The sequence below is a fragment of the Grus americana genome, chromosome 1, assembly GCF_028858705.1.
Source record: "Grus americana isolate bGruAme1 chromosome 1, bGruAme1.mat, whole genome shotgun sequence".
Classification (NCBI taxonomy): domain Eukaryota; kingdom Metazoa; phylum Chordata; class Aves; order Gruiformes; family Gruidae; genus Grus; species Grus americana.
In genome coordinates this window covers 68,722,266-68,743,057 of record NC_072852.1, presented here as the reverse complement: position 1 = coordinate 68,743,057, position 20,792 = coordinate 68,722,266, and the positions used below count along the sequence as shown (strand labels likewise).

The 20,792-nt window shown below is 38.1% G+C and overlaps 1 protein-coding gene across 7 annotated transcripts in view; it reads right to left on the bottom strand.

Annotated features, from left to right (window-relative positions):
• Positions 1-20,792, bottom strand: part of ERC1 (ELKS/RAB6-interacting/CAST family member 1) — a 297,951-nt gene that overhangs the window by 274,375 nt on the left and 2,784 nt on the right. For all 7 annotated transcript variants that reach the window (XM_054835847.1, XM_054835865.1, XM_054835858.1 and 4 more), the window contains exon 2: positions 10,395-11,224. In XM_054835847.1, the coding sequence (XP_054691822.1) occupies positions 10,395-11,063 (669 nt within the window). In that variant the 5' untranslated portion in view covers positions 11,064-11,224. The remainder of the gene's footprint in view (positions 1-10,394; positions 11,225-20,792) is intronic.

The window sequence follows — 20,792 nt, the reverse complement described above, 5'->3', positions numbered from 1 at the left end:
AAAGCTTCTATAGACAGAATAATTTGATTTTACTCAACTGATCTACAGGCTGATGAAGACTGGTAAAGTCCTCTGCCCTCAAAAAAAGGGCACGTCTATGGTTGCAGGCCTTTCGTACAATTACTCTGCATGTACCATTTATCTCCACAAGCACCTACATCTGTTAATTTTAACACACGCACAAAAGGAAGATTTCAGAAAAGTACATTTGTCTGTTATATTTTTGTTATGCTAATGCAAAACAAAGATTGCCAGACTTGGTCAGATCAAATTATCATCTAGATTTTTACCTCTGGCCTGTCCCAAAGTCCCAAAGCTCCTTCCTCATCAGGATTACTGAGCAGCATAATCAGATGAACACTGAAATTCTGGTGTTTAACTATGCTCTATGTAGTAAACACAACACTGTCATTTGTACTCCTAAGCCGAACAGAGATGAATCATTGAACAATCTGATTCTCCACATTTATCCAATAGAGGGAAATAAGGCAGTTACTTCCTAGTCTTCAGTGCAGAGCATCACATTTCCTAACAACCCAATTAAAAGCTTTTACTGTGCTTGTTCTTTCTGCCCATTTCCTTTTTCTAGGATTATTCTGGGATTCATCGTTTCACCTATTAGCAGTAATCCTCAGTCTAAAGCTTTTGTCATCTTCTCCATGGATGGACTTCTTTCATCTAGCAAAGAAATACTGAAACCTCTTGCCATAGAAGCTAAAACCACTTTCAGGATCTTCATATGTACATTTTTAGTTGATGCAAAATCCAGATGAATAATTAAGTCTTAATTAATCTCTTGTGGATCAGATAAACAACTATGTCCCGTAAGACTTCCATTAAACAAACCCCAACCCAAAAAGAGACAGGAACAAATCTTACCCTACATGCTCCTTCATTCTTTTTAAGTCTACAATGCAACTAAGACCTCCTTTTTCTTATGTGGAAGAGAAAAACCTCACTCTCCATTTGCATGCACGAGATGCACCTTCCAGTTCCTGAAAAGTGGAAAAAGTAATTTAATTTTGTAGCACACTGGCAAGAAAGTGTTCGGCACAGACACGATACAGAAACGTTCAATCATGATGTCTAGCTCTACTGAAAGGATCTAGCCTAGGTTGCAGAAGTATGACCACTCTTAAAGACAATGTGTTTCTCATCAATCTACAGCTTCTTTAGATTGGATCCAAGGCATGAATTGACTATAGAGGATTGGCATCTTCTACAGTAAAGCTTTACTTTCCAAGGAGGTTGGTGTTTCTTAGCTGTGTTGCTTCTGACATGTATAACATTTCTAGTAAGAGCTTAAGAGCTTTGGTATGACACCCTGAATCCTTTAGCAAATCAAATGTTTAGTATTAAATGTTTCCATCTCTCAAAAGCCATAAGAATAAGCCTCACAGAGGCTTACAGCTGTAAGATCAGATACTGGAATAGGCTGCATGGATATCTTGCCTCTCTAATGAGGAAAGCTCTAGTTCTCTCACGTTACTTTTGTTGCTTCACGATTTGTTTCTGTTCATCTGAGAACTGACACCCAGTTATACTGAGGAAAGTCTAATTAATTATGCCAATAGTTAAAAAAAAAAAGCTTTGTTTTCTCACAGGAGGTCTGCTGTAGGACACATTGCTATGTTCAATGTCAGGATTTCTTTGTGGTCCAAAATAACTCAAGTCTATCAACAGGTTAAGCCTGAGATGAACATTATTGCACTTACAGATCCTCAAAGACAACATGCTACAACACAAACGTACATTAGAAACCTTTTTCCTCCCCTCAAAAATATGCATTTGTCATCTGGGACATGATTCCACTAAAAACCAGACCATTACTCAGACAATTTCATGACTCCTGTAAGGAAAAAAGGTATGTAAGCCTCATCACACTGCATTAAAAAAGGTAGGATTTGCATAGATATGTTATTTTTTTCAATGCCAAGAGCAATTGGCTACTATGGAAGAACCAGATCCTGTGCAAAGTACCTAAAGAAAAAAGATTTTCATCTCTGAATGGTGGTTGTTCATGTGGTGACTTGCTTTAATCTCAGAAATAATTGACAAAGAGGATCAGAAGAAATGCATGGCCCTGTATTATTTGGAATCCACATCAATATATTATTAGAAGGCCATCTGTTCTTAAATTTTAACAACCCAAGGTAGCTGGTACCTGATCATCTGACAAGAAGGATCAAAAATCCACAAACTTAATGTCAAGTATACTTTCTCATGTAAAAGGCCTGCATCTGTGAAATATTTAGATGGCAAAAGAATATTTAGTGAAGTACCTACTCCTTGATACTGCTGCCCGTGAGAACATGATGATGATGTAGTATGTATTGGCCAGAAAAAAATGCAGCCATACTTAGCTTTGATACAAATACCAGTGAGGCTTAGTTAATTTCAGACTCTTCATTACTTGCTTGTTTTTCCAAACCTAGGCTGTCTCCCTGCTTCTGTCCCCAGCCAAGTGGGGAAGGGATTGGGAAGGGGCAGGAAAGGGTACCACTGTAGAAACAGAAACGCATAGCAACACACTACAGAACCTGATAACAATGCAGATATCATACAGCAACAGGCATTAAACAAAGCACCTTTTTTAAAAGTAGAATTTATTCTCCACCTCTCTGCTATATTTGCAGGGCATTGAAAAAGATCTTTTTATCAGACAGCTGATCTCCATCCCTTTCTCATGCATGAGATTAGAAAAGCCACCACCCCTGTGACCTGGTCTTATTTTGTGCTTGCAATGAACTGCCCAAGATCGTTAGGAAACTACATACTGCCTTCAAATTCCTTTTGATGTTGTGGAGCCAAATTCTGGAAGAATCTAACTGCCTCCAAACAGTTGTTCAGCCTTGTTGGTTTATAGCATTTTCCAAAATAGTGACAACAATCATTAGATTTTAAAAGCAATCCATACAGTAACTGCAGGCAGCATAGAGCAGCAAGGATTAAATCTTTTTTCTCTCTGTTTCAGGGGGATTCTGGACCAGTAGCCCTTAGCCAAGAGCAAAAGCAGCCCAACTGCGCACACACTTGAGTCATTTAAATAACAATAGGAAAATGTAGTAGTACATAAATAAAACATTAAAAGCTTGTATATAAATGAACAAAGACTTTAAATTCAACAGCCATCAAAATCTTAGGTTTACTGATGATAGCACATTACATAGCATTCCAGTTTACAAACGAAGTTGCTAAAATTAAACCGAAGAAGCCAGTCACATGGTATTTATTCCTGTAACTGTTATACATAAGTTTAACTCCTCTGATTTCTAATGCAATGATCACTGGAAGCACTCTTAATGCTGTTCTATGCCAGTATTTTGGCATCTGATCATGCTCATTTCAATGAGCACACATGCAACAAAAAGACTATTTCATGCTTTGGGGTTTTTTGGCTTGCTTTGTTTGTTTTGGTTGTTTTTGTGGTTTTTTTTTTTGTTTTTTTTTGTTTTTTTTTTAATTGGGGTGGTGTTTTGTTTGCTTGATTAAAAAAAAAATCCAGCCTCTTCCTCAGGTGAATCCATAAGACTTTCTTAATGGAGGTCAACTGACAAAAATTCAAATCATCACGAGATCTCTTCAAATACTGATCTAGATGTTGATAACGAATCCCTCCATGGATTCTTTCTTTTCTATATGGTTTAAATGTAAATACTGATTCTGCAATTGCAAAACGTGATGTATATTGGTGTGCCGCCATTTCTCCCAATCAGTACAGAAGTTTATGGTGTTTAAGGTTATAAATAGGAAAAAAAAGTATAGTTCCCTCAGGATAAATAAAGCAAAACAGACTATTTAATATTCTTTGGAAGCAAAAGTAACTGTACAAAATATAATACATCAACAGGGCATGATTGAGTTACAAAGTATTTCAATGGTAAAAAGAATGACCACTAAATCAAGGGGATTTTTGGTGATTTACTACTAAGTTAGAATAGAGCTTTACAAAAATTGATCATTGTTACTTGCTTCTCAAGGCTGCTAATATAACCAAAAAAACCAATTCTGCTTCACAGTCCAAGATACTACTACTGCAAGCACTAAGTAAATCACTTCGATATAACAACTGTTATCAACACAGAAGGAAACTAACTACACTTTGTCCTTATATTTTTTTCCCACTACAAAAGGTGACACTGGTCTTTCTGAGAGGACCCAATACAAATCTCCAGATACTATGTAAAAATATACTTATGTAGACCTTGTGGGTTATGAAACTAAGTTTTGCTAAACAGACTTTCTTTTCAAGTAATTGTTACCTTCAGAGAAAAAATGGAGATACAATTATAACCCACTACATTTAGTGGATTCAGTCATTTTTCCCTCTGTTCATCAGATAATGCCAAAAATTATAAAGAAAAACTACAACGCATATTCCATGCAAGGAAAAAAAAAGTGTCATTCCAGATAGCTACGCTTACCTGCTGACAAGCCATTGTAATCCGATTTCTGTCGAGGAGCTCAAATCACCACAAATCACTATTACCAAAAACACCGGTATTTTATTTTGTTCACTAAACACAAGCGTATATACAAAATTAATTCAAAGGAGTTGTACTCTGGAATACCTACAGCACTACCAAGTTTCTTCTCTTTTTCCTCTCCTGCCAGGTGCGGCTAAAGTAACATTTCACAAAGTTTCTTTCTTCAATTGCTAATTCAGATAGCTGGCCTTACTGCTCTTGATAATTTACCCAACACAGCAATCACTTTCAGAGTACAGAAATGTCTCCTCGAAACTCTTTTGGTCTCTAGCTCTTACCTCAGATTATATATCTATATACACACACACACGTATTTCCTAAATATGAAAAGTTTCTCTGTCTTACTAATGTCTTAAGCATTATATAGACTGTTAACAGGATCTTAGATACCTACTTTGCTGAAGAGAAAAAAAAATATTTGTTTAAACTGACAGTAGAGTCATGGCAGCCCACTCTGCAGTATCATCTTCAGGTCTATAAGGCTTTCTAATATCACCAAACTGAAAAGAGTTTTTTAAAAAAAAAGAAAGTTCTATTTCAATTTTTGGCCTCAGAGGCATACACAGACTGGCATACGTATTATTAGTACCACTTCAATCCTTTTTCCATGGGTTGGCAGTTCCATCAAAAGTTCTCCTCTCCTTTCTACTTAAATCAATACCACACAGTAAGGAAGACACATGAGAATATTAGATTTGGTATTAGAAAGCTATAATATCAGTACAAGACCTCTCCTAAAATGAACTATAACATAGCAGTACATAGCTATTGCTATCATCTATCATTGTTCAATTGTTCATTAAGTGACTAAAAGGAAGCCTGTTCCAAACCGGAGCCTTACACAGTTTCAAGCTACTTAGTTCATACTTTAGAAAGTAAGAACACTTACGAGAAAAAGTTAGTAACTCAAACACCAGAATTATGATAATGCCAAAACAGATAATGGCTTCTAGAGAAATACAGTAACACAGACAAGGCTTTTCAGGAATATACATACTGAATCGTGGAATAATACACTGCAACCTTAGTTAGGAGTGCAATTTTTGAACAGTTTCAATACACAGCAGACAAAGAATTATAGCAGAAAGAGTCTGCTCTATAAAGTTCTGCAGAATTTAAAGTAAATCCTCCCCCAGTTTAATATCAAAAAGCACAGTTAAACTACTAAGTTCAACAGTACCACTGACATCACCCATTTTATTACAAGCTGCTTTTAAGTTGGTAGTATTCCCCTTGTATGTTTAATGGATCAAGTACAGACCAGAAGCTCAGCCTATGCTACAGTTCAAAACAACTCGAGTTATTAGATTCTACCTCAATGGGAAACATGGGAGAAAATGAGCATTGGGGAACCTACATAAGCACAAAAAGTGTAATTTTATTTCCTTATAGAACTGCAAAAAGACAAAACAGAGAAGGCTTGTCTCTTGGGTGATTACATGATCATTTCTGAAGTCACTACAAAGTGCTGCAACTTGATAAATGCCTCATATCAAGCACTCTTGAGAATATAATTTTAAGTTATTCTAAAAGAGAAATAAGTTCTAATTTCATGCTGCAACTGGGGAAAGACAGAGGGAACCTTAAAGCTGTCAGCATTCTAGAGAGCTGACAGACATCTGCCATTGAAAGAATTATTTAAGTATAATGCTGTGGGATACAGATAATGCCTTTAGGCAATGACTATGGAACCACATATTGCACCATCAAACATCCATAACGGGAGAAAGTCTAGCTTTCAATCAACTAATAACCAATTCAGGAATGGTACTAGTATTAGAATGACACAGTACTAAGACAAATCAAAACATTTTTTTAAATAATTTAAAAAAATAATTACATCAATGGAGAAGCGAGAATTAATCTAATTTTCAGAGGAACAAAGTACTCATTAGAAGCTCAGCCAGTCTCACAACAGCAGCACCCAATGCATTTAAGAGGCTGACACATGAAAAACTATATTTTTAAGTGAGATGCTCATTCCACGCTACTATGAAATGGAGAGTAATTCTGACTGTGAGGACGCAATTACAGAAGTCTGGAGAAGAATGCTGATGAAATGCTGCAGTACACCCACCACACTTCTCCATCACAATAAACTAGAATGCTCTTCAAATGCTTACCCCAAGCAAGGTGAAATTCCTTTCAGAAATATTTTCTTGGTTAAACTCTCTCACTCAGATATCCAAGGCCTCTAACCACAAAAAGACCACAGAAATACATCAAAGCAAAAAGATGTTTTCAGCAGTTCCAGATCATTTCAGCTGAAACATAAATCAGATCTCATACATAGATCAGTCAAATTTGGGAAATTTCAATGCAGGGCGTTAGACATCAGATTTGCATTGCACTACTTATTTTAAGGGACATTCACCTTGTTATAAGCAAGTTTCAACTGAGAGGAATTCCTTTGTTCTTGAGTTCCACATAGTCCACCATGGTCCATTTTTTAGGGAAATTATTTCTATTGAAGTGCAAAAAATACTCACTGTCTCTCCTTCCCTCTTCTGGCTTCTGATGAAGAGGTTTCCAAGAAAACTTTAAACCACATACACTAAAACCAATTATTTTTCAACTCAGAAAACCACAGTTCCTACTAAAGCATGCTGAGGAGAATACCACCATGCCAAAAACAAGCTCCTGTTTATCAGCTCCATCAGTTCCTCCTTGGATATGCATGATTTTTTAACCTTTGAGAAATTATTTGCACTCTCCTTTTGGCTTTTTGCAAAGTATAACTGGTTAACTAACCCACATTGCACTGAAAACTATTGTATTTTTCCAAGAACCTATGTTAACTACAAGAATACTTTCCATGCTTAGTTTTGAGTTCTTCAAAATGAGATGACAATGACATTCCCCATTTACAAAAAGAAAGGATTTTCTGGCTCAAGATCAGTAACAAAAGATGAAAATAAAGCTCAGCATACGCTGTGCTCCACAGCTGTAGTATTTGCTCAGAGTAGGCAATGAATACAGCTGTACTGCACCACAACTGGTGAAAACACCACAACTGAGCAAGACCAAAGCACTCTCAACCCAAGTGAGAGCTATATAGGTACATGCACATGACATTCTCTATGTTATATCCAAGATATCCCTACTACCAATTGCCCTAAGATGACAACCAAACAAAAAGAGATGTGACTGCCTCAGGACAGGTAACATGCTCTTAAATCTCCCTATTAATTCTCTGATCTTTACTGAATCCAGAAAATCTCTTGGAAATCAGTAAACAATACATCAATAATTGTGATTTATTTGCACGTTCCCAAGAAATAGGAAAAAATCCCCAAAGACAGCAGTGCATTTTTTGCAAGAGGCTGAGACAACAATCAACCAGAGCTCACGTTTTCACGTATTTTTAACAACTTCCAAAACCAAGAGGCAATGCAATCACTCAAAGTTGAGGTGACAAGAACAGCAGTAAAAAATACGATCAGGGACAATCAAGCGCACCAAGAACACATAGAGGAATAAAGAGCCAAGATCACAGCAAAGACATTGAGATGTCTATCAGATAATGGCATGAGTCAATGAGCACTTTGGCTCCATGAGTGGAGTCAATTTTTAGCTAAGGCCAAATGCATTGTTAAACTTGATATAAAGCACAAGTTTTGCCCGTGTGAGAAGTCTTTACTACAAGAGATGTGCTGAAATACACTGAATACATATTGAGGTCCAAAATACCAGTTCCTGCAAATATGCTGGAACTCATTTTATGAGGGAGGTTGGAGGGGTAATGAAGAGATTTTTCTGGTCCCCCAACAGATCAGAGAAATCCCTTGTTCAGTGTCTAAACAAAGAAGTCTGTTTAATTACAGTAAATCCTATAAAACTGATCTTCCTCATAAATGGCTGAAGTGACCAACTCCAAAAGACTACAGAAGACATAATGAATTCAGAGTTTAATTAAGACACACTGTTAGCTAACTATAATCTATTAATTAGCATTCTTAGTTTTTACAGCTCAGTGCAATAATACCCTTTTACTTTTAAATTGCACCCTTCTTTTTTTGGGCCAAAGTTATACAATTCTACCAGTATGGTAGTAATTATAGTGATTGCCTAGAGAACAGCGGCCTGGAAATATCTGTAAATGTTTAATTAGGGGATAAAGGAAAGACAAAGAAAAAAAGAAAGAAAAAAAAACCCAGATAGAGGAATCACTGCTCTCCAATCTATACATATTTAGTAACTGCTTAATCCATTTTAAATCATACATTCGTTACATTTTTCTTGCAAGTCTTCCACAGCATCCTCAAACGTCAAAACTGATTTCAGAAAAAGTGTTATATTCTAAGAAATTCTCTTCGACATGAAAACAGAACTTAAAAATGAAAAGAAATTAAGAATTAAAATACTTACCTGCAGCTAAAATACAAAGATCATCAGAAAGTTGAGTGAATGGTATTCCATGTAGTCATTATACTGGTACTGTACCAATTTAAAATTTTCACTGGATTACACCTTCTAAGGAAAACCTACTTTTGTAATAAAAATTATTTAACTTCAGGTTTTCTTCATTCCAAAAAACATATGAAAAGGAATATGAAATATTGCACACATTTACAAATCCCATGTTGTGATATTAACATTCAGTAAGAACACAGCTATGAAACTTCACGACAAGTTCGTTAAATTATTTCTTACTAACTCAGGAAAAGCAACTTACTTTCTTCAACTCAATTCTTTGAAAAGTGAAAAGAAAATCTCAGATAGCTTAAGTGTAGCAGATTATCACTAACCAAAAGGAATCTACTATTTAAGACAGGTCACCTGAAAGTAAAGTATAACATGTCGAGTACCACCACCACTATTTTTTTCCTCCAACACTTTCCCTCTCCCCTCCACCTTCTAAAGCAAATCTTTAAAAAAAAAAAAGCAGCGCTGCCTAAAATAGCAAGTATACCTTAAGAGTATCAAGAACATGATCATGCTTAAATTATGGAAACTAAGCTGACTTACATTTCAGAAAACTTTTGGATTTGGATGCTGGGCTTGTTTTCCGTAAGAGTGGTGAAGTTTCTTACCAGAAAGCCCGGAGAGATGCCTAACTCGCATTTGGCCAGAAACAACTAAACAGGAGGAGATTAACTCAGAGACAAGCTTCAGGATTAAGCTAGCAAGAAGGTCTAGGTGGGAAAACTTTAAAAAAAGCTTTTAATAAGTAGAGCAGACTACAAAGAGACCTCAATTTTAATCCACCTCTCAGTTTTATTCTAATTTAGGGATGCTTTTAAGAGGGACAAGACAAAAGAACAAGACGTCCAAGATTCTCTGTTCTTCTGTCCATTCTCTAACTAGCCAGATTACTACAAAAAAACTTGTAGGGTGCTTTATGATAGTTGCATAACAAGATATGCACAGCTTATGACAAAAAGAATAGATGAGCAGGTATTAAACAGTGTTACTTAAAAGTAGCCAAGAACACAATTTATATCTGTTTGTGAAAACTGCAGGTCTGGAGGTTTTAACTGGAGCTCTAAAATAAGACCAGTGACGTGAACTTTGTTTAACAGTCAACATTCAGAAACAGTTCAGTTGTGTTTGGGGTCAGCAGTTAGCACATTCTGCATCTCAGAGAATGCTTCAAGAGGTAAGCACGATAGAAATATTAATTATGAACAGGGTAAAATACTTCCAAAAGGAAACCAAGTGATTAGCATCAGTTCTAGGAAAAATACCACACAAGACACACGGAGAAATGAGCACTCAACAGGTGGCTTACAAGTCTGACAAGAAACATTTAAAAAGAGGCTTGCAAGTTGAAAACACATCTTATTCTTACCAATTACCTGGGAAAAGCACCAGTATAATTTAGCTGCTTAAATGTGACATGCAAATTTATTAAACTCATTTAATCATGCTACTGCACTAACACAACAGTGACATTAGATGACAAACCTGGTTTTCTTCTTGCAAAACTCTATACTGTTCCTTCCAAATGGTGATTTTTGAAGCTTCATCTTTCCTCAGAGCTCTCTCCTTTTTTAGTTCAGGACTCCAGAAGGTCTTGATACTGTTCATGGAAGAACTCAGCTTGCTTTCTTTCACCTCCACATCCTTGCGAAGCAGATCGTTTTCCCTTAATACTTCTTTGAGTTGCGTCTGCAGATCCATTATTGTGTTATCCCTGGCCTGGCGCAGTGAGTGAGGCACAGTGGATGCCATACTCACTGGAGGGAGGTGGTGCTCTCCAAATGCAATAGTATCACTGGCAACTCCGCTACTGGCAATGTTAGGGCTGCTACCCATTGCAGTCATCCTAACACCGTAAGGCAGCCGCCCACCAGATCGGCCCAAAGTCATGGTGCTTTTTGGGGTGTCTGCACCCACGTTCTCATGGTCACTCAGATACATAGGGCCAGACGTAGCATAGGCAGCATTTAAGGACTGAATATTTTCCATAGAAAGGGTTTTCCCACTGCCACCCCCAGTACTACTCCCAGAACTGCCTCCTGTGCTGTTGGTTCGACGATGGCCCAAGCGTGGTGACCGTGGCAGCCTTGGTGAACGCCCTGGACTCTGGTTGCTTGGCTCAACCTTACCGACTGACCGAGCACTTCCATACATGGTTAAGCTGGTGGTGTGAGGCAATTAGGCATAAATCAGGAATGAGAGAAATCCTGTTAAGTTCTTCAATGGTTGTAAGTCAGTTTAAGGCCAATCACAACTTATAATAGACCCAGTTGTCCATCTTTGAAGTCATGTGCTCACGATGTTCAGGACCATATCTGTATCAATAAAAATAACATATTAAACACCTAGTTTATCACAAAATATTTTGTCCCACATTAGAGTAAAATGTATTCTACTACCTTTACACTTCTCCAGCATCTTTTCAATTCCCACTCACAAAAAAAGCAATCTTTTATTTAACCCCTAATATTTAAACTCAAAAAGGGACTTCTATCCTTGTCCTTCTGTTCTTATATTATCACAGTAGAGAGATATAAAATAAAGAACCCATCAATTTTCAAGCCATAATTTTGTCGGTCACGACCTGAACTCCACAAAAGTAGTCTAACTTTTTTTCCTATTTCTAATTGGCCCTAACTCTTTACCCATTACCTTTCTGAGTAAGAGAGACAATCAAAACATAAAGCCTGTTCAGTAGTGGGTTGGGTTTTTTTCCTTCAAGCACTGCTAGCTTCCATAGGACACAGTTTCTAAACCCTGTTGCAGTGAAAATAATCCTGCAAATAGGAAGGTAGGATGGACTGAAACAATTCGGATCATGATCTCGACTAGCAGGTCCCTTTAGTGTTGCTGTCAGCCCTCCTTCAAACCTCAGAAGTCAGAACCAAAACTAAGACGACTCATGAAATTGTTACTGACTACAAAGCTTAAGCAAGTATAGATACAACTCTGAAAGAACAGCAATCACACAGCAATGGGACCAATGACATGAAGAGGAACACGAGAATCACACCTGCACTGACAACTGATTCCAGTCTCTTACTTTCTCTCTGATTGGGATTCAGCCCTAAACATGACTTAAATCTTTTCTCAGGTTAAGCAAAGATTTCAATCAAAACATACTTCTCATTAACCAGCTCATATTAATGCCATTAAATATTATCATTCCAACAGCAGGGACCTCTTAAAACACAGAACAGCATGACATCATCATGTCACAGTTCCTCCTCCCCTCTACTTTTTCTTTAAACATGGATTCTGGTAGCATATGCAATAAAATTCCTTATTTTTGCACTGAAACATTATGTTCTACAAGTGGTAGCAAGTAACTCTTTAGTAGGGGGCACTGGGCTGAGACCACTTATTAGTCAAGATCTAGCAGAGGAGCAAGAAACAGGGATGAAATCCACTCTTGTGACTGAACTACTGCTCTGTGGAACTATTCTCACTATACAGTTCTCACTTTTTTTTCTATTTTTCCAGTGTAAACTATTTCAAGTCACTGTTGGGCTCAACTGAAATCAAAACTAGAACACTGAAACATTCCTGGTTCTCCCCATTAGATGGAAGAATACCAGACAGTGCCCAAAGAGCAGCAGCATCTTATGTATCCCAAAATCTTTCTCTTCACACCAGCCTTCATCTAGCCTCACCTTCTGCCTGGAAGTTACGTTTGCCCGATATTAGGAATCAATTTTTCCAAACCCTATGCCACGTTTGTGAGATAGTAATTGGGCAAGCAGAAGAAAGATTAGGCTTAAAAGAGGAATATACTTACAAAAGAAATTGTAGAAAAAGTCAGTGGAAGGGAAGAGACCAAAAAAATAATATTTAAAAAAATACTGGAAAAGAGTAGAAAGAAAAAAGTAAAAGCCTAATGAGGAAAAGATACATTGTTTTTCCTTTCAGAAAAAAGTTAGTATAGGAAAAGATGCCACAAGAAATAGTGTTAAAGTGTTCAGTTTCCCCCTGTTTTAAATGGAAAACGAGATCAGAGTAACCCAGCATTTTTTAATTTTCACACTATTTCATAGAAGATACAATAGCATGAGTAATTTTACAAAGCTTATGGAAGCTGATACTGTTTCATGAGCAGTCCTCAAGAAGTTCAAGTGCTCACTCTTTCTGTCTCTCACTTTCTCTTTTATTTAAATAACAACCAAACCTAGCAACAACATTGCTACGGAATTTTTTAACACACATATCTAAAGGAAAATAGGCCAAGGAAAGTTAGCCAGTGGCATTAATAATTGAAGTTAGCTACCAAAACACCACCTATAGATTTATTTTTTTTAATAGAAGTTACAGATAAGACATTTCTTCTATTTCAGCTACATGCCCTTATGTAAAACAGTACAGAAATATAAACTATGTAACAAAGTCTACAGTGTTCCACTGGAGTTGCTTCAATAAGCAAGACACTGTGCCCCAGATCTGGAAGAAAAACACTTCTTCCAAATAGAAAGGCTCCTTCTGAGTAATCTCACTGTTTGAGATATCAAAATGCTACAAATGCTGCTGTGACACCAGTTGAGCACTCAAAACAAGTCAGATAGGATTTCTTAGACACTACACCAGGTACATTCAACTAAGAGCTTGCATTCATAAGGATTCTCTTGAAAATTAATTTAAGTCACAGCACTTAATTAATTTGCTAGAAACTCACCACAGTAAATCAGTGCAAACACTCATTCACTTAACAGCTTTAAATGAGTTTAACTTGAACCAAAAGATTAGACGTGTATTATTCTGTGTGTTTTAGTTAAAGCACTTTCCCTCAAAAACATTAAGTTTAAATGTTGCTAGAAGTACATTAAAGGGGCATTCTCAAGTATCACCTAGTAAAGTGCTTAACAACATCCAAGAGGAGCACAAAAGATTTTAGGTCATTTCTAATGAGTTAATCACCCCCACAATGGCAAAGCATCATTTAAACTCCTGGAATTGCTTTCTCCTTGCTTTAGCTAACATTTTGTTAAACTATTAACAGCCTTTCAAAGAATTAAAGTGTCTGATGTCCACGGCAGAAAAGTAGCTTTCCAGGCAGCTGCCAGGAGCTGACACCACGGCAGGTGCTGTGCAGTAGCCATCTCCTAATATACCAGGGCAGGCAGGTTAGCTCTCATCCACCTAACTGGGCGCACCAGCCCTATGCGAATTCAGCTCTAAGCTTTGTTCCACAGGTAGGCACCATCCCCTCTGTTACTCTAGAAAAATCAAATAATGCAAGCTATGAAAGCCAACTGCTAGAATTACCTGTCAATTAGGGTTACAGGAAGGATTCCCGGAGCAGGCACATGTGAAACTCAGGGAGAACAACTCTGACATCACTGCCACGTGTTACACTGCATTCACTTTTCAAAAGCAAAACTAACCAAAAGCGGTGTATTAAGAAAAAAGTCTTTAGAAACAAGCACATGTAACCCTCCAGTATTTCTCTTGAAATGAGAAGTTCCACTACACCATTGTTAGACTTTGAAATTGTGAATATTCCAAATATTAACTAAATACACTCTTCCAACCACGCAGCCAGTTTCAGTACTTTCACTGACACAGAGATTTGTTGTGGTTCAAGAGAAAAAACCCAACATGTTACAAGATAAATCTTAACTTCCCCCCCCCACCTTGTAGCATTTATCACTGGCCATTTCACTTTGTTGCTATTAGGAATCCAAAAGCAGATACTAAGACAATTCACACTAGAAAAAACATCTTTCGTCCTGGAAACAGCAAAGTGAAAGAAGTGACAGAAATGCCTTTTCTCATTTGTAATACCAATTCATTGGGAAGAAGAAAGAGTTCTAGTTTTCTTCCAGGAGTTCAAGCAAAATTACATGGAAGTTTTCTTTCACATAGCAACATAACCAGAAAAGTTAGTTTTTTCAGTATTCTGACCCACACTAGCATTTTACTAGGACTGTCAGAAGTACAGTCTCTTATAGAAGCATTTAGCTTGGAAAAGACCCTTAAGATCATCAAGTCAAACCATAAACCTAACGCTGCCAAGTCCACCACTAAACCATGTCCCTAAGCACCACATCTATACATCTTTTAAATACCTCCTGGGACGGTGACACCACTTCCCTGGGCAGCCTGTTCCAGTGCTTGACAATCCTTTCAGTGAAGACATTTCTCCTAATACCCAATCTAAACCTCCCCAGGTGCAACTTGAGGCCATTTCTTCTCATCCTATCACTTGTTACTTGGGAGAAGAGACCAACACCCACCTCACTACAATCTCCTTTCAGGAGACAATAAAATCTCCCCTCAGCCTCCTTTTCTCCAAGCTAAACAACCCCAGTTCCCTCAGCTGCTCCCCATAAGACTCATGCTCTAGACCCTTCACCAGCTTCATTGCCCTCCTTTGGACACACTCCAGCACCTCAATGTCTTTCTTGTAGCAAGGGGCCCAAAACTGAATACAGTATTCAAGGTGCAGCCTCAGCAATGCCGAGTACAGGGGGACGATCACTTCCCTAGCCCTGCTGACTGCACTATTTCTGATACAAGCCAGGATGCTGTTGGCCTTCTTGGCCACCTGGGCACACTGCTGGCTCATATTCAGCCAGCTATCAACCAACACCCCAGGTCCTTTTCTGCCAGGCAGCTTTCGAACCACTCTTCTCCCAGCCTGTAGTGTTGCATGAGGTTGTTGTGACCCAAGTGCAGGACCTGACACTGAGCCTTGTTGACTCTCATACAGTTGGCCTCAGCCCATGGATCCAGCCTGTCCAGATCCCTCTGTAGAGCCTTCCTACCCTCAAGCAGATCAACACTCCCACACAACTTGGTGTCACCTGCAAACTGACTGAGGGTGCACTCGATCCCCTCATCCAGACCATTGATAAAGATATTAAAGAGAACTGGCCCCAGTACTGGGGCCCTGGGGAACACCACTTGCGACCACCTGCCAACTGGATTTAACTCCATTCACCACCACTCTTTGGGCCCAGCTATCCAGCCAGTTCTTTACCCAGCAAAGCGTACGCTTGTCCAAGCCATGAGCAGCCTGTTTCTCCCCGAGAATGCTGTCGGAAACAGTGTCAAAGGCCTTACTAAAGTCCAGGTAGACAACATCCACAGCCTTTCCCTCATCCACTAAGCGGGTCACCATGTCATAGAAGGAGATCAGGTTAGTCAAGCACGACCTGCCTTTCACAAACGCATGCTGACTGGGTCTCATCACCTGGTTGTCCTGTACATGCCATGTGATGACACTCAAGATGATCTACTCCACAACTTTTCCTGGAACCAAGGTCAGACTGACAGTTCCCCAGATCATCCTTCCAGGAAACCTATCCTACCTTCTGTGAGGCCAAAATGCAGCACTGTTTCTTTTTTCCTCCTCTACTGTGACCTTCAATTTAGTCACAAATAAATTATCCCTTAACCTTACAGGATGGTGGTAACCACAAGGAACACTGTCTAACTGTGACATGAATATATTGACTGTTTTTCCTTTGCAAACTTTGCTCTAGGTTTCAAAAATCTTCGGTCCTTTCTGCCAATACAGGAACCCTTACCTAAGATTACAAAGAAAGAGACTATAAACTGCATATGTTTAAAAAACAAAACCACTGAAGCCAGTGCTAAACCATTTTTCCTCGAGGTAGCTTACATACCTTTACACTTGCGAAACAAAACTCTCTTACTCACTGTTAACTAAGAGAGCAGAAACTTCCAGAGAGTATCGCATCTGCAAGCCAAATAAAAAAATTCCAAAAAATTAACATCAAAGTAAAAACTTCATATAGATATCTAGAGATTGGCATAGCAACTTTGTGAGTACAGAGACATGCAATCAACCTGCTTTAGTATTAGTTGAAAATGCTACCTAGTAATTATGAAAAAGCTTGAAAGAAGGACTATCAGAAGTATAAAAAGGATAGATGAGAATTAAACAATACTGTATTTTGAAAAATTTTGAAAAAAGGAGTTATGAACACATTTTCAGTATGGAAGTGATAAGACAGATAACAGTACATCCTGCCTGAAGTGCCAGCTAAGAAAAACGTCTTATTAGATCACAGCTAACTGTCCAAAAACACTCAGACAGACACCATGAACTGTGAAAAAAGTTTATCATCTGACAGTAAACATTTAAGTGTACTATAGTGCAACTTGTGGCAAATAAAATGAATCTGTTTCATTACAATAGCCTAGTCATAGCCAGTGGAAAGCAATGGAGAATCAAGCCTCCTTCAAAACAGCAAAGCAGCTACCACTCCAAGAAACATAGTGACATACAGAACCATACATCAATGAAAATGGTAATTCAAAGCAGAACGAAAGCTGGTAACTCCCGCATCAGAACTAGCATGCTGAAAGAACAGTAAAATGCAACCTGCACAACTTCACGCGGATTTACTTGTAAGGCAGTTACGAAGTGAGGGAGGGCAGGAATAGGTACACTACTCTTGTCAAAAGATCCAGTTGTTTTTCAGTAAGAGTCATATCCAGGCATAGTAGAAATGTAAGAAATTCTGGAGGGATCAGATTAACATCAACTTCAGGATAAAGAATCCAATAAAATGAGATGTGTTTACCAATGCTGTCACACTCAGCCCCTACATCTAGTATTTTATGTGAACCAATGCCTCAGCAGACATTCCTGGCTACAGCTGACAGAAAACAGAAGGTTAATTAACACAAAGTTTTGTTAACCTCTGGAGGATCAGTCTGTCATATAAATACATGATGCCTTTCATATCCCCCCATACTCCAGGACAAATACTAATACCACAGTAACTACTTCTAGGTAAGTAAGCAAACCAAATGCAGGAAAACATGCTGCAGAAATATAGGAAAATCCCTGCTTACATTTGTTAAAACAAAAAGAATTTAGGAATAACTTCTGCAGCCTTCAGCAAGTAACTTTTCCTCTGAATTTCTTTGCTGCAGGTTCTGTTCAGGACTGACACCAGCTGACAGACAACATTCATAGAGTCAGCTCCGTAAGACCATCACTGCCCGATAGTCAGGACTGAACTTTGTTGTAGCACCAATCCCTGTGTGCACAAGGAAAGCTCCTCAATGTCAGTTCTATAATGGCAACAGAAAAATCCGCCTTTACAAGAGCTGTCTTCATCTGATAAAGCAGTGTGGCAGACACATTAGGCTTCATTAACAGAGGTAGCAATTGCTCACATTTTCATAATTCACACCTTAATGGTTAATCACAAATAAGAATGACTAGATTACAAAATGGGATGTGGACTCCAGAACAGAGTAAGGAAAAAAAAAAGATGGAATTCAAAAACAGGAAAAGCTTATATTTCTGTAAAACCCTGACAAATATCTTTCCCTGGAATTGAAGTAGTGGGTACGATGAGAGAACAGACAGGATTCACAACAACTTAGAGGTGTGCCAACCAAGATGAAGACAAAAAAAGTGGATTCACGTTACTTTCTGGTGCACTCCACAATTACAAAAGCCATGGTTGCTGTGCTACTTTACATAAAAATTGTGAAGTATCTATCTTAAGATAGACTACAATGTAGATTTTAGGTTTGACTACTTCTGAATGGTAAGAAAGCTTACTACTTTTCATGTTAAATTAATGACTATTACACAAGAAAATGACAGAAAAAAGTTTACTTTGGAAATTGTTTGCCAGTCAGACAATGCTGAACACAAGGCATTGAACCCAGGGAATTCAGGGTTCTTTATCCATATCAAAATATTCTTATCTTCCTGGCCTTGACAGTAAGAAAGCAAAAGGGATGAATGAAATTAAGACGGAAAGACAAAAAAGGAACTGTTCATATTATGATTGATTCTCATTCCTAGATAGCACATGAACAGATGCCCAAGCATCTACATCTGTTTATGTCCAACCCTTTTTAAAGGTAGGTTGTTTTGGTTTTAAAGTTCACTGACTTGCACATCTGCCAAGTTCACTGAAAGTAACAAGTGCCCTTGTTTTATCTCACCAAACACGAGAAGGTAGGAATTCATACATTCTCCCCCCTATACGCAGAGAAATCTTCCCAGAAAAATATCTCAAAAGTCCTTGATAATCTTTAGGTGACTTTGACAGATCAAAAAATCATGTTTTGTAAAAGGTAAGCCATCAACCGTAACATTTTGAGGAAAAAAAAAACCAGCAGTCATTTGTCAAAGGAGTGTTTTGTTTCTAAACATAAATTGACACTCCTGTTACACACTTTTTAAATTTGAAGTTAACATAAATAGTACACATATACTTCAAGTCACCACAGAACATGGAAAAATCTTGATTATCTGTCCTTTTTAGACACCATTCTCTTTCCCATTCTTCTCTCCCATTCCTACAAGATATCCCACCCAGAATACACTATCTGCAAGTATCTGAACAAAAGCCAGAAATATTCATCAGCTTCCTTGTTCACTTGCCTCCCACAAGTATACATATCCTTTCATGAGATCTACTTACTCCACAAAGACAACAGAACATGCTCTACTCTATGGCAGCTTCTCTGCAAAAGCAGTTTTAATTCACATCAGGTTTTGTTTCTTATAATTCCCTTAAGACTTGATATCAGCATAAAGGGTATGCTTTCACCACCACACCTTCATTCCTTTCTATCTTCTTTCCCCAAAAACAAGATCACAAAACCAAAAAGGCTCACTATTATTATAAAAATGCATGTATTTCAGCTAAATCTTTATTTACACATATTTATATACTCTTTATGATGCACCATTTGCTTATAAGGATTTTTTCCTAAAGCTCTTGGAGGTCAGCCTCAACTCGAGGCAGAACATGAGGTGCTACTGGTAATTCTAAATGCCTTACCTCATCTCACTTGTCAGACTAAAATGGTTCTACTCACAGTATACTAAGAGTTAACTGGTCACTAAATTTGGGTGCACGAGCAAGTTCTTTCCCTTTGTTACGTTACTGAGTACCAATAGAAATTTTTCTGTCTTCCTCCAGAGGAATTTTTATTTCTTAACATATTTCTTAACACTGGACATCCCACTTAAAGGCTTCCCAGGTATGGCAGAAGTTTTGGATGCTGTTCCAGAACCTTTTCTCTCCAATAGCTTTAAGACTGGTAGCGTGGAATTTGTTATGGGATGATTAGCACCTGGTGCAGATATATTGTGGACCATTCTCAATTCCTGGTCCCTGCCTGCGTTTACCAGGGATTGGACCCAATGACCCACATGGTCCCTCCCTGTCCTACGTTCTTGACACTGACCTGTGTAGGCAGGCTAGGAAAGTGCATCAGGATTTGTTCTGGGCAATGAATGAGAGCTGATGAGAAGTCTCTAACTTTAAAGCAGAGAGGAGATACACAGCAAAAATTATCATGTGTCTTTTTCCTTTTTAACTAAGTCCAAAACACAAAAAGCAATAGGAGACAGAACATGCATGTAAACTTCCTAGCGATGAACTTATTAAAATAACTCTCATTCTTCTAATTACCTAGGAGACTGAAGACCCATGGACCTTAATTTTCTGTCATTATACAGCTAAAGAGTTTATAGCCTGATTTTTAGAGTATACAGTCAGCAAATACTATGTGTTTGTATGCATGGATTTTTCTCTCCCCCCCAGGTGGCACACAACCAACAACCAACTTCCCAACAGTGGAAACACAATGCTAAAAGTGATAAAGATATTTCAAGATCCCAGAAGTACCTAGAAGCACTAGTGAATCCCTGCAGACTGCTAGCCTAAAGTCACCATGGGTAACATCACTGTGCAAAGCAAAGCATGCTCCATCTACAGAATTTCCATCACAAACTCACCCTGACACCAAAGTTGTGTTAACGATATTGACACAACCTACATACTAGGAAATATCACTTTTCCTAAATCAACATTGGATTTTCTAGGATCTCATGGTCTACCACTGCCATACAGCAGCTCACTGCATGCCACAGAGTTAAAC